Source organism: Parambassis ranga, chromosome 14, assembly GCF_900634625.1.
Source record: "Parambassis ranga chromosome 14, fParRan2.1, whole genome shotgun sequence".
NCBI lineage: Eukaryota > Metazoa > Chordata > Actinopteri > Ambassidae > Parambassis > Parambassis ranga.
Window position 1 is genome coordinate 21,216,526 of NC_041034.1, and position 14,658 is coordinate 21,231,183.

At 39.5% G+C, this 14,658-nt stretch overlaps 1 protein-coding gene across 2 annotated transcripts in view; it reads right to left on the reverse strand.

The window, feature by feature from the left end:
- Positions 1-13,875: 13,875 nt before the first annotated feature.
- opcml (opioid binding protein/cell adhesion molecule-like) overlaps positions 13,876-14,658 on the reverse strand; it is a 207,748-nt gene continuing 206,965 nt past the window's right edge. For both annotated transcript variants that reach the window (XM_028421837.1, XM_028421839.1), the window contains exon 8: positions 13,876-14,163. In XM_028421837.1, coding sequence (XP_028277638.1) covers positions 14,060-14,163 — 104 coding nt within the window. In that variant the 3' untranslated portion in view covers positions 13,876-14,059. The remainder of the gene's footprint in view (positions 14,164-14,658) is intronic.

The following is a 14,658-nucleotide window of genomic DNA, read 5'->3' on the forward strand; positions in this document are numbered from 1 at the left end:
TGAAGTTTGTGATGACAACTACATCATTGCAGTAGATACTGTCACTCTTTGTTCCTTACTACAGCTATACTCTAGACTACACCTGAGCACGAGACTTTTGCCCTGATGTTTGATGTTCCTCTCCCCTGTGTGACAGTTGTCATGAATATCACTTCACTTTCATTTTTGGTTCATGCATTAGATTATGATTAATCTATAGACCGAATATTGAGCTGCAGCTAGGATAAAAAGGATACATTTTACTGGAGCAGTCGCTGGGGCTGAGAGTCTGACCCAGCTGAGGACCCTCCTGGGACAGGACAGGACGCTGGAGGTGAGGACCCTCCATACTCCAAACAGGCCACCCCCAAAGCCAAAGTCAGAGCCACCGCTCTGTCCCAAAATGTAACAAATCCACAGCCTCGGTGGATGACTTATTCAGGGCAGCACAGGAAGGCCCCAAGACAGGTGGTCTCTGGCAGAGACGGGAGGAGCGCCATCGTCTGGAGCCCACCATCTGGCCGAGACAGGAGGAGCGCCGTCGTCTGGAGCCCACCCTCGGGCAGCACCGGAGAGAATGACGTTGTCTGGAGCCCGCCCTCGGGCAGCACCGGAGAGAATGATGTTGTCTGGAGCCCGCCCTCGGGCGGCACCGGAGAGAATGACGTCATCTGGAGATGGACACAGCCGGTTTCAGGACTCCCTGAAGACCTCCAGCAGAGTCATGCGCTGGTCGGGGATACCAGGTGGGCAGCATGGGGGCCACGGGCGCAGGGAACTCCTCCATGTCCTTGAACGCCCGAGCGTAGTGGAAGCAAAGCAAAGGGTTAGCATTCAATCCTAAGTCCATCTGGGCTCTGATCTTTTGTTTCAGGTTCTACAACTCCCCCAGCTGCTGGAGAAGCGAAATCCTGCAGTCCACCAACCTCCTCACCTCCCTCCTGTCCGCGGGAGGTGACGGCAGGTGATCCACCAGGTCAATCTCGGCTTGGAGCATCAACCTCAGCCGGTTGGCCTGGCTCCAGGGGATCGCCAACTCGTAAAGGGCTCGGCTACTCAGGGCCGCGGCTAAAAGCAGCCGATGTGACCGTTTCTGTGTCTGCTGTGTCCATGTTTTGGCCAGTTTGTTCTGTCAGGGTTTATCAAGATGAGGACACATCTGGTGTGGCAAAACAAAAGTCTTTTATTTTTACTGACTCAAGGCAGTGCAAGAGTTCTTTATAAACCAAACTTCATCTCTACCACCGGTAGCTTTCAAAAACATGGCTTGGCATGGTTCAAAGAGTTATGAAAATTCGAGGGCAAGAAGAAATACAAAAATACTAGGCATGGCATAGCAAACCTCATCACGGGAAAACAAGTCCGTGGGTGATGGCTGGCAAGGCTTAGCATGGAAGACGAGACACACGTAGATCCAGGAGCATAAAGAAACACATGAAAACAAACCCCTCTAACAACAAGGACAAACTGGCACCCGGTGTAGGGGAGACAAAGACTAAATACACAGGACCAGGAAAGACAACGAGACACAGGTGACACACATGAGGGCAGGGCAGGTAATCAAACAAGGAGGGAAACCACAGGAAGTAAAACTCAAGACAATGCACAAGGAGGACAAGGCTATCAAAATAAAACAGGAAGCACAAGACAAGACAACATCAAATAAACAGAAACCCAGGGAACACAATAACAACCTAACAAAGATAACAGGACACAGGATAAACAGGAAACCCAAAACAAGGAAACAAAACCAGAATTAAACACCAGGTCGTGACACAAACAGTCACTTTATTTAAGTCAGGCCTGAAAACTCTCTTTACTACAGCTTTCTCTTAAATTCTTATATATTAATCTTTGCTATTTGTTGATTGCTGTCTTAACTGCACTTTTCTCATTTAAGTTTTTATGATTTTAATTTCTGTTGTTTCCATCCTAATTTAATGTTTTAAAATGTTGCTTTTTATTCTGTAATTTTAATTTAGTCCTCGGAATTGCCTTCTGAATGAATGCTATATAAATAAACCTTGCCTTGCCTATTACGTGAAAAGTGTGTAATGATTCATACTCTGTGTCTCTCATAGGGGAGGGTGAAAACAACACTAGGAGTAAATGTGATAATTAGGATGTCTGAGATCCATCTTCTTCCTGATTTTTTTGGCTTAGAAATGTGATGTTGGTGTCAGGATGTTTAAGATGTGAAGCTTGTGATATATGGGTTCAATATTGAGTTTGACACGTACAGGGCAACAGATTTTGAAATTATATTTACTTTTCCAATTATTAGACTCTGGACTCACTGTTGGTGATGGTGGTTAAAAAAACACCATGCAACACAGAAAGTGACTCCTTAGTGAGCTTAAACCACCAAATATTCACATCAAAATCATTTTCAGAGGCTGACTTGGATAGATAGATAGAGGTTAACATTTTATTTAAAATTTTTCTTGCAGAAATGAATTAAAAATGAAAATCTCAAAGAACTTCAGATAGTGAATATTCTCTGCTATGTAACTCCTAATTGCTGTCCTTGAGATGGCTGCCTCACAGTCAATTGACTAGACAAGAATTAGAGAGAAATATATGCAGTTGGAGATAGAACTGTGGAGATTGCACGCATCTGGCAGTATTACAGAACACTAAACCCTGCGCCAAATGAAAACTGGAAAGTCTTCACACAATCACATGAAAATCTTCGAGATGCTCTGGTCAAAGCCACTACTGAGGTGTCCTATTGAGAAGCTGTGGATTGACTTAAAGAGAACTGCTCTCAAAATGCTCCCTAACTTCTCTGTGTCTGAAAGAATCTGTGTGGGGTTTCAGATATTTTAATTTTCCATATATATATATATATATATATATATATATATATATATATATATATATATATATATATATATATATATAATTAAGCTGGAACACCAGAGATTAGGAGGCTGAAAACTGTCCACGGGCAGTAAATGAACACTGCTAGCTGTAGATGCTCACAGCTCCCCAGGGACAGAGCAGCAGATCTGCCCTGATGGAATGGCATAAATCAATGATCAGTGACAAGCACAGAGATAGAGGACATTGTAACAGCATTCCTAGACTCACAGAAAAATCGGCTTTAGGAGTTTTACTTTTTTTTATCCATGGAAAGTTTGTTTTCTAATAGAACAAGCCATTTTGCTCTAATCAACACATAAAATACTTAAGTAAAATCATGCAATATTTATGTCTTGACAGACCACATACATATTTGTATTAAAAGAATCTCAAGCATATAAAGGGGGTAGTTAATTACACCGATATGCTGTTTTCAGAAGTGTGTGTGGTGGTTGAGTGTGGTGGTGTCCTTGAAACTCCATGGGAAGTGAGATGATATTGCTAATTAAATGTAACTAGTAATAAATTCATAAAATTAATAAAATTAATAAATTCTACCAAACTTCTGCCGGGCAATGTGTCTCGTCCGGGAAGTAATTCAATGTAGAACCGCCACTGCTCATGCCATCAACAAAACTAATGAACAAGTGTACTGAGCCTCTTGACTGTAGACTGATCTGTGGATGGACTTTTGCACTAAAATAATGCTTTGTGCGGTATACTTGATCTCACATTTACAAGTTTTGCAGTATCTTCTTCTTCATATTTTTATCTTTAAAGTTTTTAGGCCACATTTGACAATTTTGACTTGAATTTTGAAACTATGACTACTCACTATTCTTTGAGGTATTGAACCGTAAATGAGCTCTCTCAATTTTATTGTTCGGTTTGTATTCCAAATTGAGTTTACCAGTACTTTTCCCTGTTTATTCTGTCCTGTGGTTAGCTTCTCAAACCATGCTAGGAGCATATTATATACAATAGCATTCTATTCCTGGCAATGATCCACTCTTACAAATAGAGATGGTTTTACAATATGAGGAACATAAAAAGTGTACACATTTCAAAGTACAAAACATGCACAGGGCCTCACATACTGTCACTCCATCAATATCTAGTGTCTATTTCTGGTCGCTCACCTCAAATGGCTGTGTTAGGACCTCTCCGATTTCCTTTGTGTTTATTCTGTTTATGAAACTGCAGCATCTGGTCAGATCACAGATGCCACCTTCCCGGTCAGCCTTGGAGGATGGAGTTGATCCCTCTGTCTCAGGCAGGTATCAAGGGATAGTCCGCTCAAAACCCAGAGAAATGGATGTGCCAGTGAGCCTCTGGCATTGACTGATGTTGTTGTTGTTCCACCTCAAGACGGGAGCACAGTCAAGGGCAAGGATCTGAGTGTATTTATGAGCGGATGGAACCTCAGAGGTTGAAAGGGGCATTGACAGAGAGTGATCAGGTAGAAAGTGTCTATTCCGGGTGCAGCATCCTTTGCATCAGTTTAATGTTGCATTGCACTGATGTGTCACACTATTTATGTTTTATATGACATGTATGTGGTGTCATGAGTTAAAGAGCACTGTATAGGCTGTTTATTACACCATCTGAGTTTTGTGTTATGATGACAAAAATTTAGATTAGAAACTATGAATCCCATTCACAATTGTATATCATCTCAAAATTTTACTGATCAGTGTTTTCCAGACATAGTGAAAATAGGAATAAAAAGAGGAATGTGTCTGGAAACAAAATTATTCCATTTTAATGGACAATGGTGTATATAAATTGTGTGTCAAGGTTTAGATACCAGATCACCCCTGGGAGTGTTAGATGATGTTGTCCATTCGTATTTTGCGGTAGTTTGTGTTAGCAGGAAAGATAGTGTCATTGAGGCAAGGCATTGTAGGATTGGGCATTATGTAACTTCCTACAGAGTCTTGTACAAAAATGGCGATAAGCTCCTTCATCTTGTTTCGCATCTGTCATTAATTATAATTACAGTTTATAATTGTAGTAAGCTGCCTGCTGGTCATTTTTTTTTCAATGAGAAGAAAGTTTCCAATTTCACCCTGGTCTTGCAAGTGTAATAAATTGGCCTGATCATAACCATGTTTTGGTGTTGGAACAGGATGTATTGTACTGTAGCTATATATGCACACTTCCTGATATAGAGATAGTACAGGTAGCTATTAGGCACATGGTTGATAGGGAACCTCAGTAGTTGTACAGGCCACAGATCTGTCCCTCTCCTTCAGCTATGGCCTTGACCTCTGCGCCCCCAACAGGGGCGTAGCAAGCTTTTTAAAAGTGTGGGGGATGAGGTTTGTCGGAACAAGACTGAAGCACACCCAGATTCTTAAGTTAAACAAATACATTCTCTGTATTAGGTTTCTGAAGAAAAATCTCAGCTACAAATTCAAACCCTTATGTAATATGATTTTAAATATTTTTATTTAAACAATAAAATGATGAAGTTTTGTCTTCATTCTTCATAGCTGCTCTGTCCTCCTCCTCCTGTCTTTTGCTTTTTCATCATTTATGTCTTCCTCACCTTCATCCTAATGAAAACACAGAGTCAAACTGTGTAGTTTGACTCTAATCCTTAATAAAACTAAAAAAACAGTATGAAGCATTTTAATCCTGAATGTATTCACTCACCTCCCTGTACCTCTGAAACACCTGAAGTCTCCGGTAACTGACTCCTACAGAACAGGTGCAGTGATGAAGAATAAGAGTGTATTTTCATCCTCAGAATTAGCCTCCCTCAGTTAAATCACTTGAAAACGCAATCAATCCTCTGCTGCATTGCAAGCTAACTTGACCAATGTGTGTTGCCTCCTGTACATGTGTAGAATCAGAGAGAGAGAGAGTCTTCTCTAACACTCATTTTCTTTCACAGACGTCATTTTGTGTACATCGGCTGTTTAGTTACATTATGTCTCCAAAAACTGTGGGGGATGAAATGTTATTTTTTTAAAAAGCGTGGATGTTGCATCCCCCGCGGCTGTGGTGCCCATGGCCCCACCACACACAAAACTATGCCCATAAGTCATCAGGCAACCAATAAACACATTATAATATCCTTGATTTCTTCACAAAGTCCTGCATCCAATTGCTCATATTCAGTACAAAGACACAGCTTTATCTCATCTGACAGCTGCCCAGTGAAGCCAAATAAAACATGACCAAATGCTTTCATTAGAGTTAGAGTTAGTTTGACGGGGTTGCTGGCCAGTGTACAGATGTGTTGGAGTACAAGCTGATGCTCTGCTGGGTGTTGGAATAACTTTTGTGCAGGAAATGTAGTTTAAGTCAAGATTTTGTGAATTTCTTGATCGTGGATGCATTAAAAAAGTTGAAATAAAGACAGCAAAACCAAGGTTAAATGGAGCTTATAGCGAAAGTTCAGTCAAGAAGACCTTCTCACTTTCATCACAATCTTCCTGGGTCACTTTCTCCTCCTTCTCCTAATATTTCTCTCCCTCCTTCATTTCATACTTCTATCACTTTAGCCTGCTGGCTAATAGATGCTCCTCCTTTTTCTATCCTTGCAGCCGATCACATTTATTATTTAAAACTTCATATCAAGTCGAGATCCCCTGTAGCAGTAAGTGTTACTGTTTTGTTTCCCCCTTTTACTTCTGGGGGGAAGCAAAAGCTTTACTACCCTGTGTGTCCATCGTCTATTCTACTTCTCTTCTATTTCTGCCGGCCTGGTCTCATTTTCCTTGAGTCAGTGGTCATTCATGTGTGTCTTTGTTTATTCCCTTTCTATGCGTTCCATGTCTATACCTGCCGAGCAGGTTATTCTTCAGAAGGCAGGGGCCTCCGAATCGATCTGTCATTTACCTGTCTTTGCTTATTCTTCTTCTGTACATTCTATGTCTATACCTGCCAGGTTATTGTCAATGAGACACTGGCCTCTGAATCGATCAGTTGTCGTGTGTGTCCTTGTCATTCTCCTTCTATATGCTTTATGTCTAGGTTATTCTCAGTAAGGCACTGGCCTCCAAATCGATCTTGTTGTCACTTGTGTCTCGTCTGTTCTCTGCTGATTTCTGCTATACATTAGCGGCTCTGGCAACATTCTCATGCTGTTCCTGCCTTTCCTCAGCTTTCACTCTCATCTCACTCCTTCCTAATGCTGCTCACGTCGTTAGTGCATGTCTTCATCACCGTATTTAGGTCAGAACCTCCTTATCAAAATGTACTGGCTATCATTCTCATTTCCTATTTCCTGTCTACCTAGCTGCTCCCTTCTTAAATTCTGTCATTATTATACGGGGGAGAACCCATGGGATGTTTATTAACCTATGTTTTTAAATTCGCATTTGTCTTATCAGTTGTGAATGTTAGATCTTCAGCAGCCGTAAGTATCCGCTTGTTATTGTTCCTTTCTCTCTCCGCTCCATCCTTTCTTCATCTTTCTTCATTGGCTTCACCTCTCTTTCTTCCCCCTTCTCGGATGATGTCTATACATCAAAGCACATTCTATTGTATAACACATTCTACTGAACATAATCAAATAAACTTGTATTTTCTGTTACTGGTCTCTCCTGAATGAGACGATTGTGAGACAAACAAAACAAAACAAAAGATGAAAAAGCACAAGAACAAAAGGAAAGAAAAGAAGCTTTCAATAACATCTATTCATCCACATGCATGGTAGATGAGGGGTAGAACATTTAAATGGTTAAGGCATGCCTCTATCTTGTTAGCACTTGCAAGAGTCAGAAGTTGTCAGAGTTGGATTTTAATCATGTTGTGGGAGTGTTCACACAAAGACCAAAAGGATAGCTGTGCCAAATGCTAACCCTTCCTTTCATGTTAGTGTGCTAAAGGGCACGAGTGTTTCTTTCAAAGGCTATAAAAGTGTTTTTTAAGGTAATTTGAGTTGGTTATTTTGTTAAGCAGCACTTTTTTATTTTGATGAGATTTTGTATTGCTTTCCCACAAAGCCATATCCACATATCTAAAAAGTCCCTCCGCCTGTCTCCGCAGATATAATGTTGCTTGTGCAGATGTCCTGAGCTCCAGCTTAAGTCCTTCATCTTGCATTCAGTTTGATTTGGTGTACTCCTGGATTTGCTCTACTCCTGCTCAAAATTACATTTCTGCAAATATTGGTGGCGGCTAGGCATCCTGTGCCCCATCTTAAAGTCAAGTCTGTATAGCCAACATAATGTTTGGCAGCTTGGTTGTAGAGCAGCATCAGCAGTCTGAAGTCAAGCATTTCAAAGATTGTAGGTCACATAGACATATGATGTACTGTACATGTACACACACAGTCCAGTAGGATTTAATCTGTATAGATTCATTCCATGTCAACAACAATAGTTTGAATATCCAAAATGTGTCCAAACCAGTAATCACCATTATCACTGTCAGCTCTCAGCTTTTTCTCCTGTATAGGAAAAAGGTAGTAGGTTATTAGGTTATAGTCCCTAGGTGGCCGCTGTCAACACTGTGGACTTGTGGACTGAAACATTGTCCTGGAGGTTGATCACTACTCTTGTTAGCTGCCCATGATTTTGTCAAATAGTAGGCTCAGGAGATCAGCCTAGTTGCCCCCCAGATGAAATTCAGGCTATTGTTTTTTTTTTTAATCTGCTGTATCAGCAGTTGTTTTTTTAAGGGCAATTTCAAAAAGTTGAGTCAACAGAGCTGAACATGAAATACATTTTGTTTTTGTAACATCTTCAAAATGTGGTGGAGTATTCAATAAATAAGTCTATCTGTATTTCATGTTATAAAATATATGAATAAATAAAAAGTGAAAAAGAGACTGTCAATAGGGTCTTAAATCATGCATAACCTACAACATCTCTTCATGGCCAAACAATGCAGATTAAGATTAAAGCTGTAGTGCACTATATGTGCAATAGCAAAGTTTAAAATCACTATAAAGGGTATTTTAAACTACATTAGACTACATTAGACTGGTTATGGGCAGTATCTGTAAAGCAAAGTCATTTTTGTTCTTCCCTGCTGCCTTTAGCCAGAGCTAAAGGTACTTTGATTCCCTCTTCAGAGAAGCAGCAGTTACATCTTGTAATTGGAACATTGTTGGTGTCATCACGCTGTGAGACCACTGGCAGGTTGGCACTTCAGGTTCATCGTACTGTCATAAAGTTTAAAAAGTTCTCCTGCTAAAAACCTTTTTCAGAAGACAAGTTTGGTTGACTCTGTCTGGACTAAAATTAGTTAGTCTGAGACTTTTGACTCCGCTCATATTGTAAAATGACTAGGAATGTCTGATAAAATTAAATAATTTCATTATTCTGATCACCATCACTGACCTTACATTAAGGAGTTCTAGATGATAGAAAGAGTATTCACACGCCAAAAGCTGAAAGATTAATATCCACCAGATCTGTCACAAGCTGCTACACATTTAAAGATACCAAGAGCTAACAAAGCAGTTTGACTGACACCAGTCACATTTTTCACTGTTGACACTGGCAGGATCTAACACATGCAGATATTGATGTCACTGTGCTGAGACTGTATGCATCCCTCTCACGTCTGACAGGTGTGACAGAATATGATGAATGGTGCTCTGATTAGGTACTGGCAGAGTTTCTCCTCTACTTTCAGAAGTAGGACTTGTATTCCTACCTATTAAATGCTGAACGTTCACACTGACCACATCAGGTCTTTTTTATTCACTACTACAATCATAACTTAATCATAACATTTCATCTTATATCTCCTCTACCTTATTATAAAGAATAATTTCATCTCTGTAAAATCACTTTCAGTTAAGATTGATGCTATTCTGCTCCTCTCATGTACCTCTTTTATTAGTTGTTATTCCTAATATTTGCATCATATAGGCTTGCATTGCTTCCTATCTTTAAATATTGTAATACAGTTTATCTGTTTTCTTCTACCTCTTGTAGAAGGACCGCTCTTTTTGAGTTGATGGAGGGGTGTGGTCAAGGAGAGAGAGGCTGAGGAGCAGGGATAATGAGGAACTGGGTGCACCTGTGTCTGGCAGCAGCAAGAGAGGCTGGGAGCAGAGTGCATGGAAAGAGAAGGCCCGAACCAGCACAAGCACCACAAAATCACCTCAACAGTGAGGGCTCAACGGCACAGGAGAGCGGGTGTGGAAACCTGAGTGCTCTTGGGCTCCCACAACACTACACTGTACAGAGGGATAACCTTTTTCCATTAGGAGAGAATATGAGCTTAGAAATAGTAGAAAATAAATGCACTTTAACTATGCTTATCTGGATACCTTTGAGGTTGCATTTCATCGGTTACAGAATTGATTGAAAGCAGTTTGCATCTCTGATCTCCTCAGTTGCTGCTAGAGGCAGATTCAAAGTTTCCTTTGAAAAAAGTACCTGAGCCTTACCCACTGCTGCACTCTGACTGGCTATGGAACACCTCAGTGTCACTGTCAGCTTTTACCTTTATAAATGCATGCTTTGAAGACATGTTTTTTTTTATATACACACTGCTCCCCCGAAGATTTTTGAACTATTTAAAACCTACATTTGTGATGGAAGACAACATGTCAAATGTTGAAACAATTTGAAGCCAGCAACATGTTTTGGGATCCGGGCAACAAAACCACTCATATTTTAATGGGTCAGTAACATGCTTCAGCATAACATTGCATCACCTTGTTCAGTGAAAGTCTTGTTTTTTTCCACACGATATAAATCCACATCTTCCACTAATCCCAAGCTTGCCTCTTGGTCACCCAGAGAGTCATTATGAAACAAACATTAAAACTAAAATGGGCTCCAGATGAAAACAGCATTGTCCTCAGTAACAAAAACAGATGCAATGTGGTTGAAAGATGAAGGGATGCAGCACAGCAGTAAACATAACACTGTCCCAAGATTTGCAACATGTTTCTGTCAATAAAAAAATGATATTTTCACAAACTAGGAACACTTCTATGTTATGTTGTCTTTGTATTATGTTCAATTAGATCATTATGAAGTGAATGATGGAGGATCAGATTTCATACTGTCTCCTTGGAGTTATTCTTACAATATTTTCTCTGGTGTATTAGTATCATTATTTTTTTTAATGAGATGGGTTGGGTGTAAGCAGTTGCTTGGTCACATCAGATCATTTCACTGTGCAACCAGTTTTGCTCCTGTGTGGAGACAAGTGGACTCTGCATCTGTGCAGAGGTGATTTTGAATCCACTTGTCTTTCTTTTATGTGCACTGCTGAAGCACCTACAGAAATTAGTTTTTCATTGAACCAAATCTTGGCTCATCCCTCTTTTGTTCTCTGTTTTAAAAAATAACAGACAGTGTGGAATATGTATATACTTCAATAACAACTGCACTTTGTATGAAATGGCTGGTAATGGAATGTAATGGAAACCATGGGATGTATGGCTGGGAAAGGTTTTCTAAGTTCTAATTTTCTAAAACTTGAATGAGATTTGAAAGAATTTCATCTGTTTCTCTTCCTCCTTGAATCATCACCTTACAGTGGAGGTGGTGGTGTGGTTGTAGTCTCACTTGAGCAGTCACTCATAGCCAATAACAGCTTCCTATGACCTCTGCAGGGCTTTCATCCTCGGCACATATCCTGAACAATGAGGTTCATAGAGATTTATTGCCAAGTAGGCTGGAGGTACTCAACGAACTGGTTTTGATAATTGAACTGATAATTATCTACGGTAATAACTTTATTTGGGTATCTGTCTTAAAGTTTGAGTGATTTCCTCATCTGTGAATACCCACACAATGACCCCAAAATGCTGAAATGCTGCATTGTATGCTGTATTATCCCTACACATGACATGTAATCCTTTCACCCAGGGGAAAAAATAAGACTGCAGACAGGCACACCAAAAAAAAAAGCTATTTACAGCATCAGAGTCAGAACAAATGAATGGAAACTTGAATTCACATTTAACCAGTTTATGAACAATTTTGCAATCTCTCAACCAAATGATAACTATATATCACAATTGACTACTGCATGTTTAACCTCCCTTAAGGTCAGAAAACATATCAAACAGGTTAACACAGCAACCGTCACTGGGATTTTAAGTTTGAAAAATCTGTTGTGGATGAAAAAAAACATAGGAAAGGACAGTTGTCTGTTCTGCAACCTTAAGAGTTAAATGCATTAAAAGAAACACCGGCTGACTGTTGTCACTGTCACGGTGTTGTGTAAAAATACACCTAAAATTAAAATCCAGTGTCAGTTTGCTTTTAATAGGGATTTGAAACAAATTGATTCAAGTGTATTGACATCAATATTTATTATGTTCATCTAGGGTGGCAGAAACCCTAGAGTTTTGCAGGCATCTGCTATTTCACCTGTCTGTGATTTTTTTTAATATACTTTTAGTTTTTGTTTTTTTTTTCTTTGCAAACCCCTAAAAACTGAAATCTCATCCTGTGACATAGTCTGCATCAAACTGGTTCACCGTCATCACAAGCACATAACATGTGAGTACAACGAAAGCATTCCCACGTACATCAGTCCCGTCATCTGCCGTTTGTCTCTACACACTGCTGACTCAAAGGTATGCACAGGAGAGAACTGGACAATAGAACAACATCACATTAGCAATCACTTGTGCTCTAAGTAAATTCTCCTCGCTTGGGTATTTCTGTCAGAGGCAGACCAAAAACAAAAAACTCTTCCACAGACCACGGAACACAACTGTCACTGCTGCAGTCTTGAGGAACAGCGTCCGCCATTTATCTCAGGGTAAACCAGGTTAAAAGCACACATTCACAACACCTCAAAAAGCTTCATAGCAGCTGCACAGAACATTTAGTCATCATTAAGTTGACTTTTCTCGCTTGTGCTATCTGATGGGAACCAAACCTGTGTGTAAAATACATGTTAAAACTGTTATAATAGAAGAAAAAATGATGAATCAATTTACACCTTTTTGCTTTAAGATGCAAAGAAAAAAAAACAATTCTTGTGACAGTTATGTGTTAATGTAGGTTTTCATTTTTCATTTGTATTACCACATAGTGATTACATTTGGTTTTTTAAAAAAAAGACTAAAACTTTTTATTTCCACACTATTTTTCATATTCAGATCATTAGAGAAGGAAAAAAATGTGATAAGCAGCAACCTGTGAGGCTCTTTGAATCCAAGCAAAAAGTCTCAGTTGCATATAGGTATACTGCTCAACCAATAAAACATGATAATGACTGCCTCAAAAAATGATATAAATATTATGTTTTCCACAGCCCTGACAGACAACTTATTCATTTGCTAGTTCCAAGCAAGACAAAAATATCCTAAGGTGCAAAAGAAAATGTACTTTTCCAAATTTAGTCCAAATTATCAACAGCACATTGTGAGAAATCAGTTTAGCTGTTAATCAGGTTAGACCGCCCACTAACCTGACACTTTAATGATGCCATCAGCACCAACTTCGGGTGCTGTCCAACAGACATCAACTCTGACTGACTGCAGAGAACAAAGGCTCCTGAACATAAATCAGCCTGGAAACCTTTGTTTGTAAGATTGATAGTGTGAATATGCCATGAAGCTGCTATGACACTGTGATTAGGTGTTTCAAAAATGCCATTTGATAAGTGTATGAAAAAAACAACAGTGCAGTAATTGTCTGTACATGTTTTGTACATTTTTCTACACACACTACAATGGAAATAAACATTTGGATGCACTATGCTGTAGGACTTTGCCTGAGAAATCATGGTGTACTATTTATTTTCTTAACTGCTTATCATGTAGTCAGGTATTCTGTTTTGCATACAACTGTAAAAATACAGTAAAATTCAACAATCACGTTGCATTTTTTCCTTTTTAGTCATTTACTTAAAAAAAGCTTAATGGTATTGTACAGATATTGAACAGGATGTGACACAATAATAATAATAATAATAATAATCTGAATGTACACTTCAATATTGGGCAATAAACAGTCAACTATCAACAGTTACATGATTTTTTTTTTCTTTTTCCCATTTCACATACAAAAAAAGATTTGGGGAGACACAAACTCAGTACTTCTACCATCATCAAATTAGTGCATGATTCAAATTTTTCTTCCTCAGGATTATCGCCTCTTACTCTTGTAAGCCAACAGAGAACAGACTCCAATGCAAAGCCAACAAAAGACAAAGAAAACTAAGGGGCAAACCCCTGGCAAACTTGGATTCCCATTCTTCTTATAGGACTAAAAGTCTGTTCTTTCTGTTCAATGCTGAGAGAAGTTATAGGAGGAGGTCACGTTTCGCATCAGAACTTGAGCAGGTGGAGTAAGGTTACAGTCAGCAGCAGCAAGCATACAGAGCAGCTCGGCAATACAGCAGCTCCGTTCACATCGTGTATCGCACCAGGACCTGCAGAGGGATACCGTAGGGTTAACATGTCTTCCAGTTAAGAGCAGTGCAGGAGCTAAAGCTTTGCCTCAGTATTAAGTATGATTAGCTGCAATTCAAATGTTCTTCTGGCTGATTTAGTTAGCTAAATCAGAGCTTGACATTGATTTAGCCGCCGCCATGGAAGAGAGTGGCAGATAGATGGGGATGGGTACTGTTTACATGTGAAATAAAAGTTGGAATTTATACCAACCAGATTCTTGTACATTTTTATACATGATATTGTATGACCTTTTATCATCCTTTCACCTGGCTGCAGGCAACAGCTTATCACATTACTTGCCTTTACTCTGCTTTACTCTGCCTATACACTCGTTTTGCTGCACACATACATTATTTACTATCTACATTTTGTGTGAGTTAATGCAACTCTTCGCAGAACTCAACTGGTAAAGTTTATCAAGAAATAAAAGGCTAGGTAAGAAGCAGTAGCAGTGACCCTGTGTCTCTTTCTCT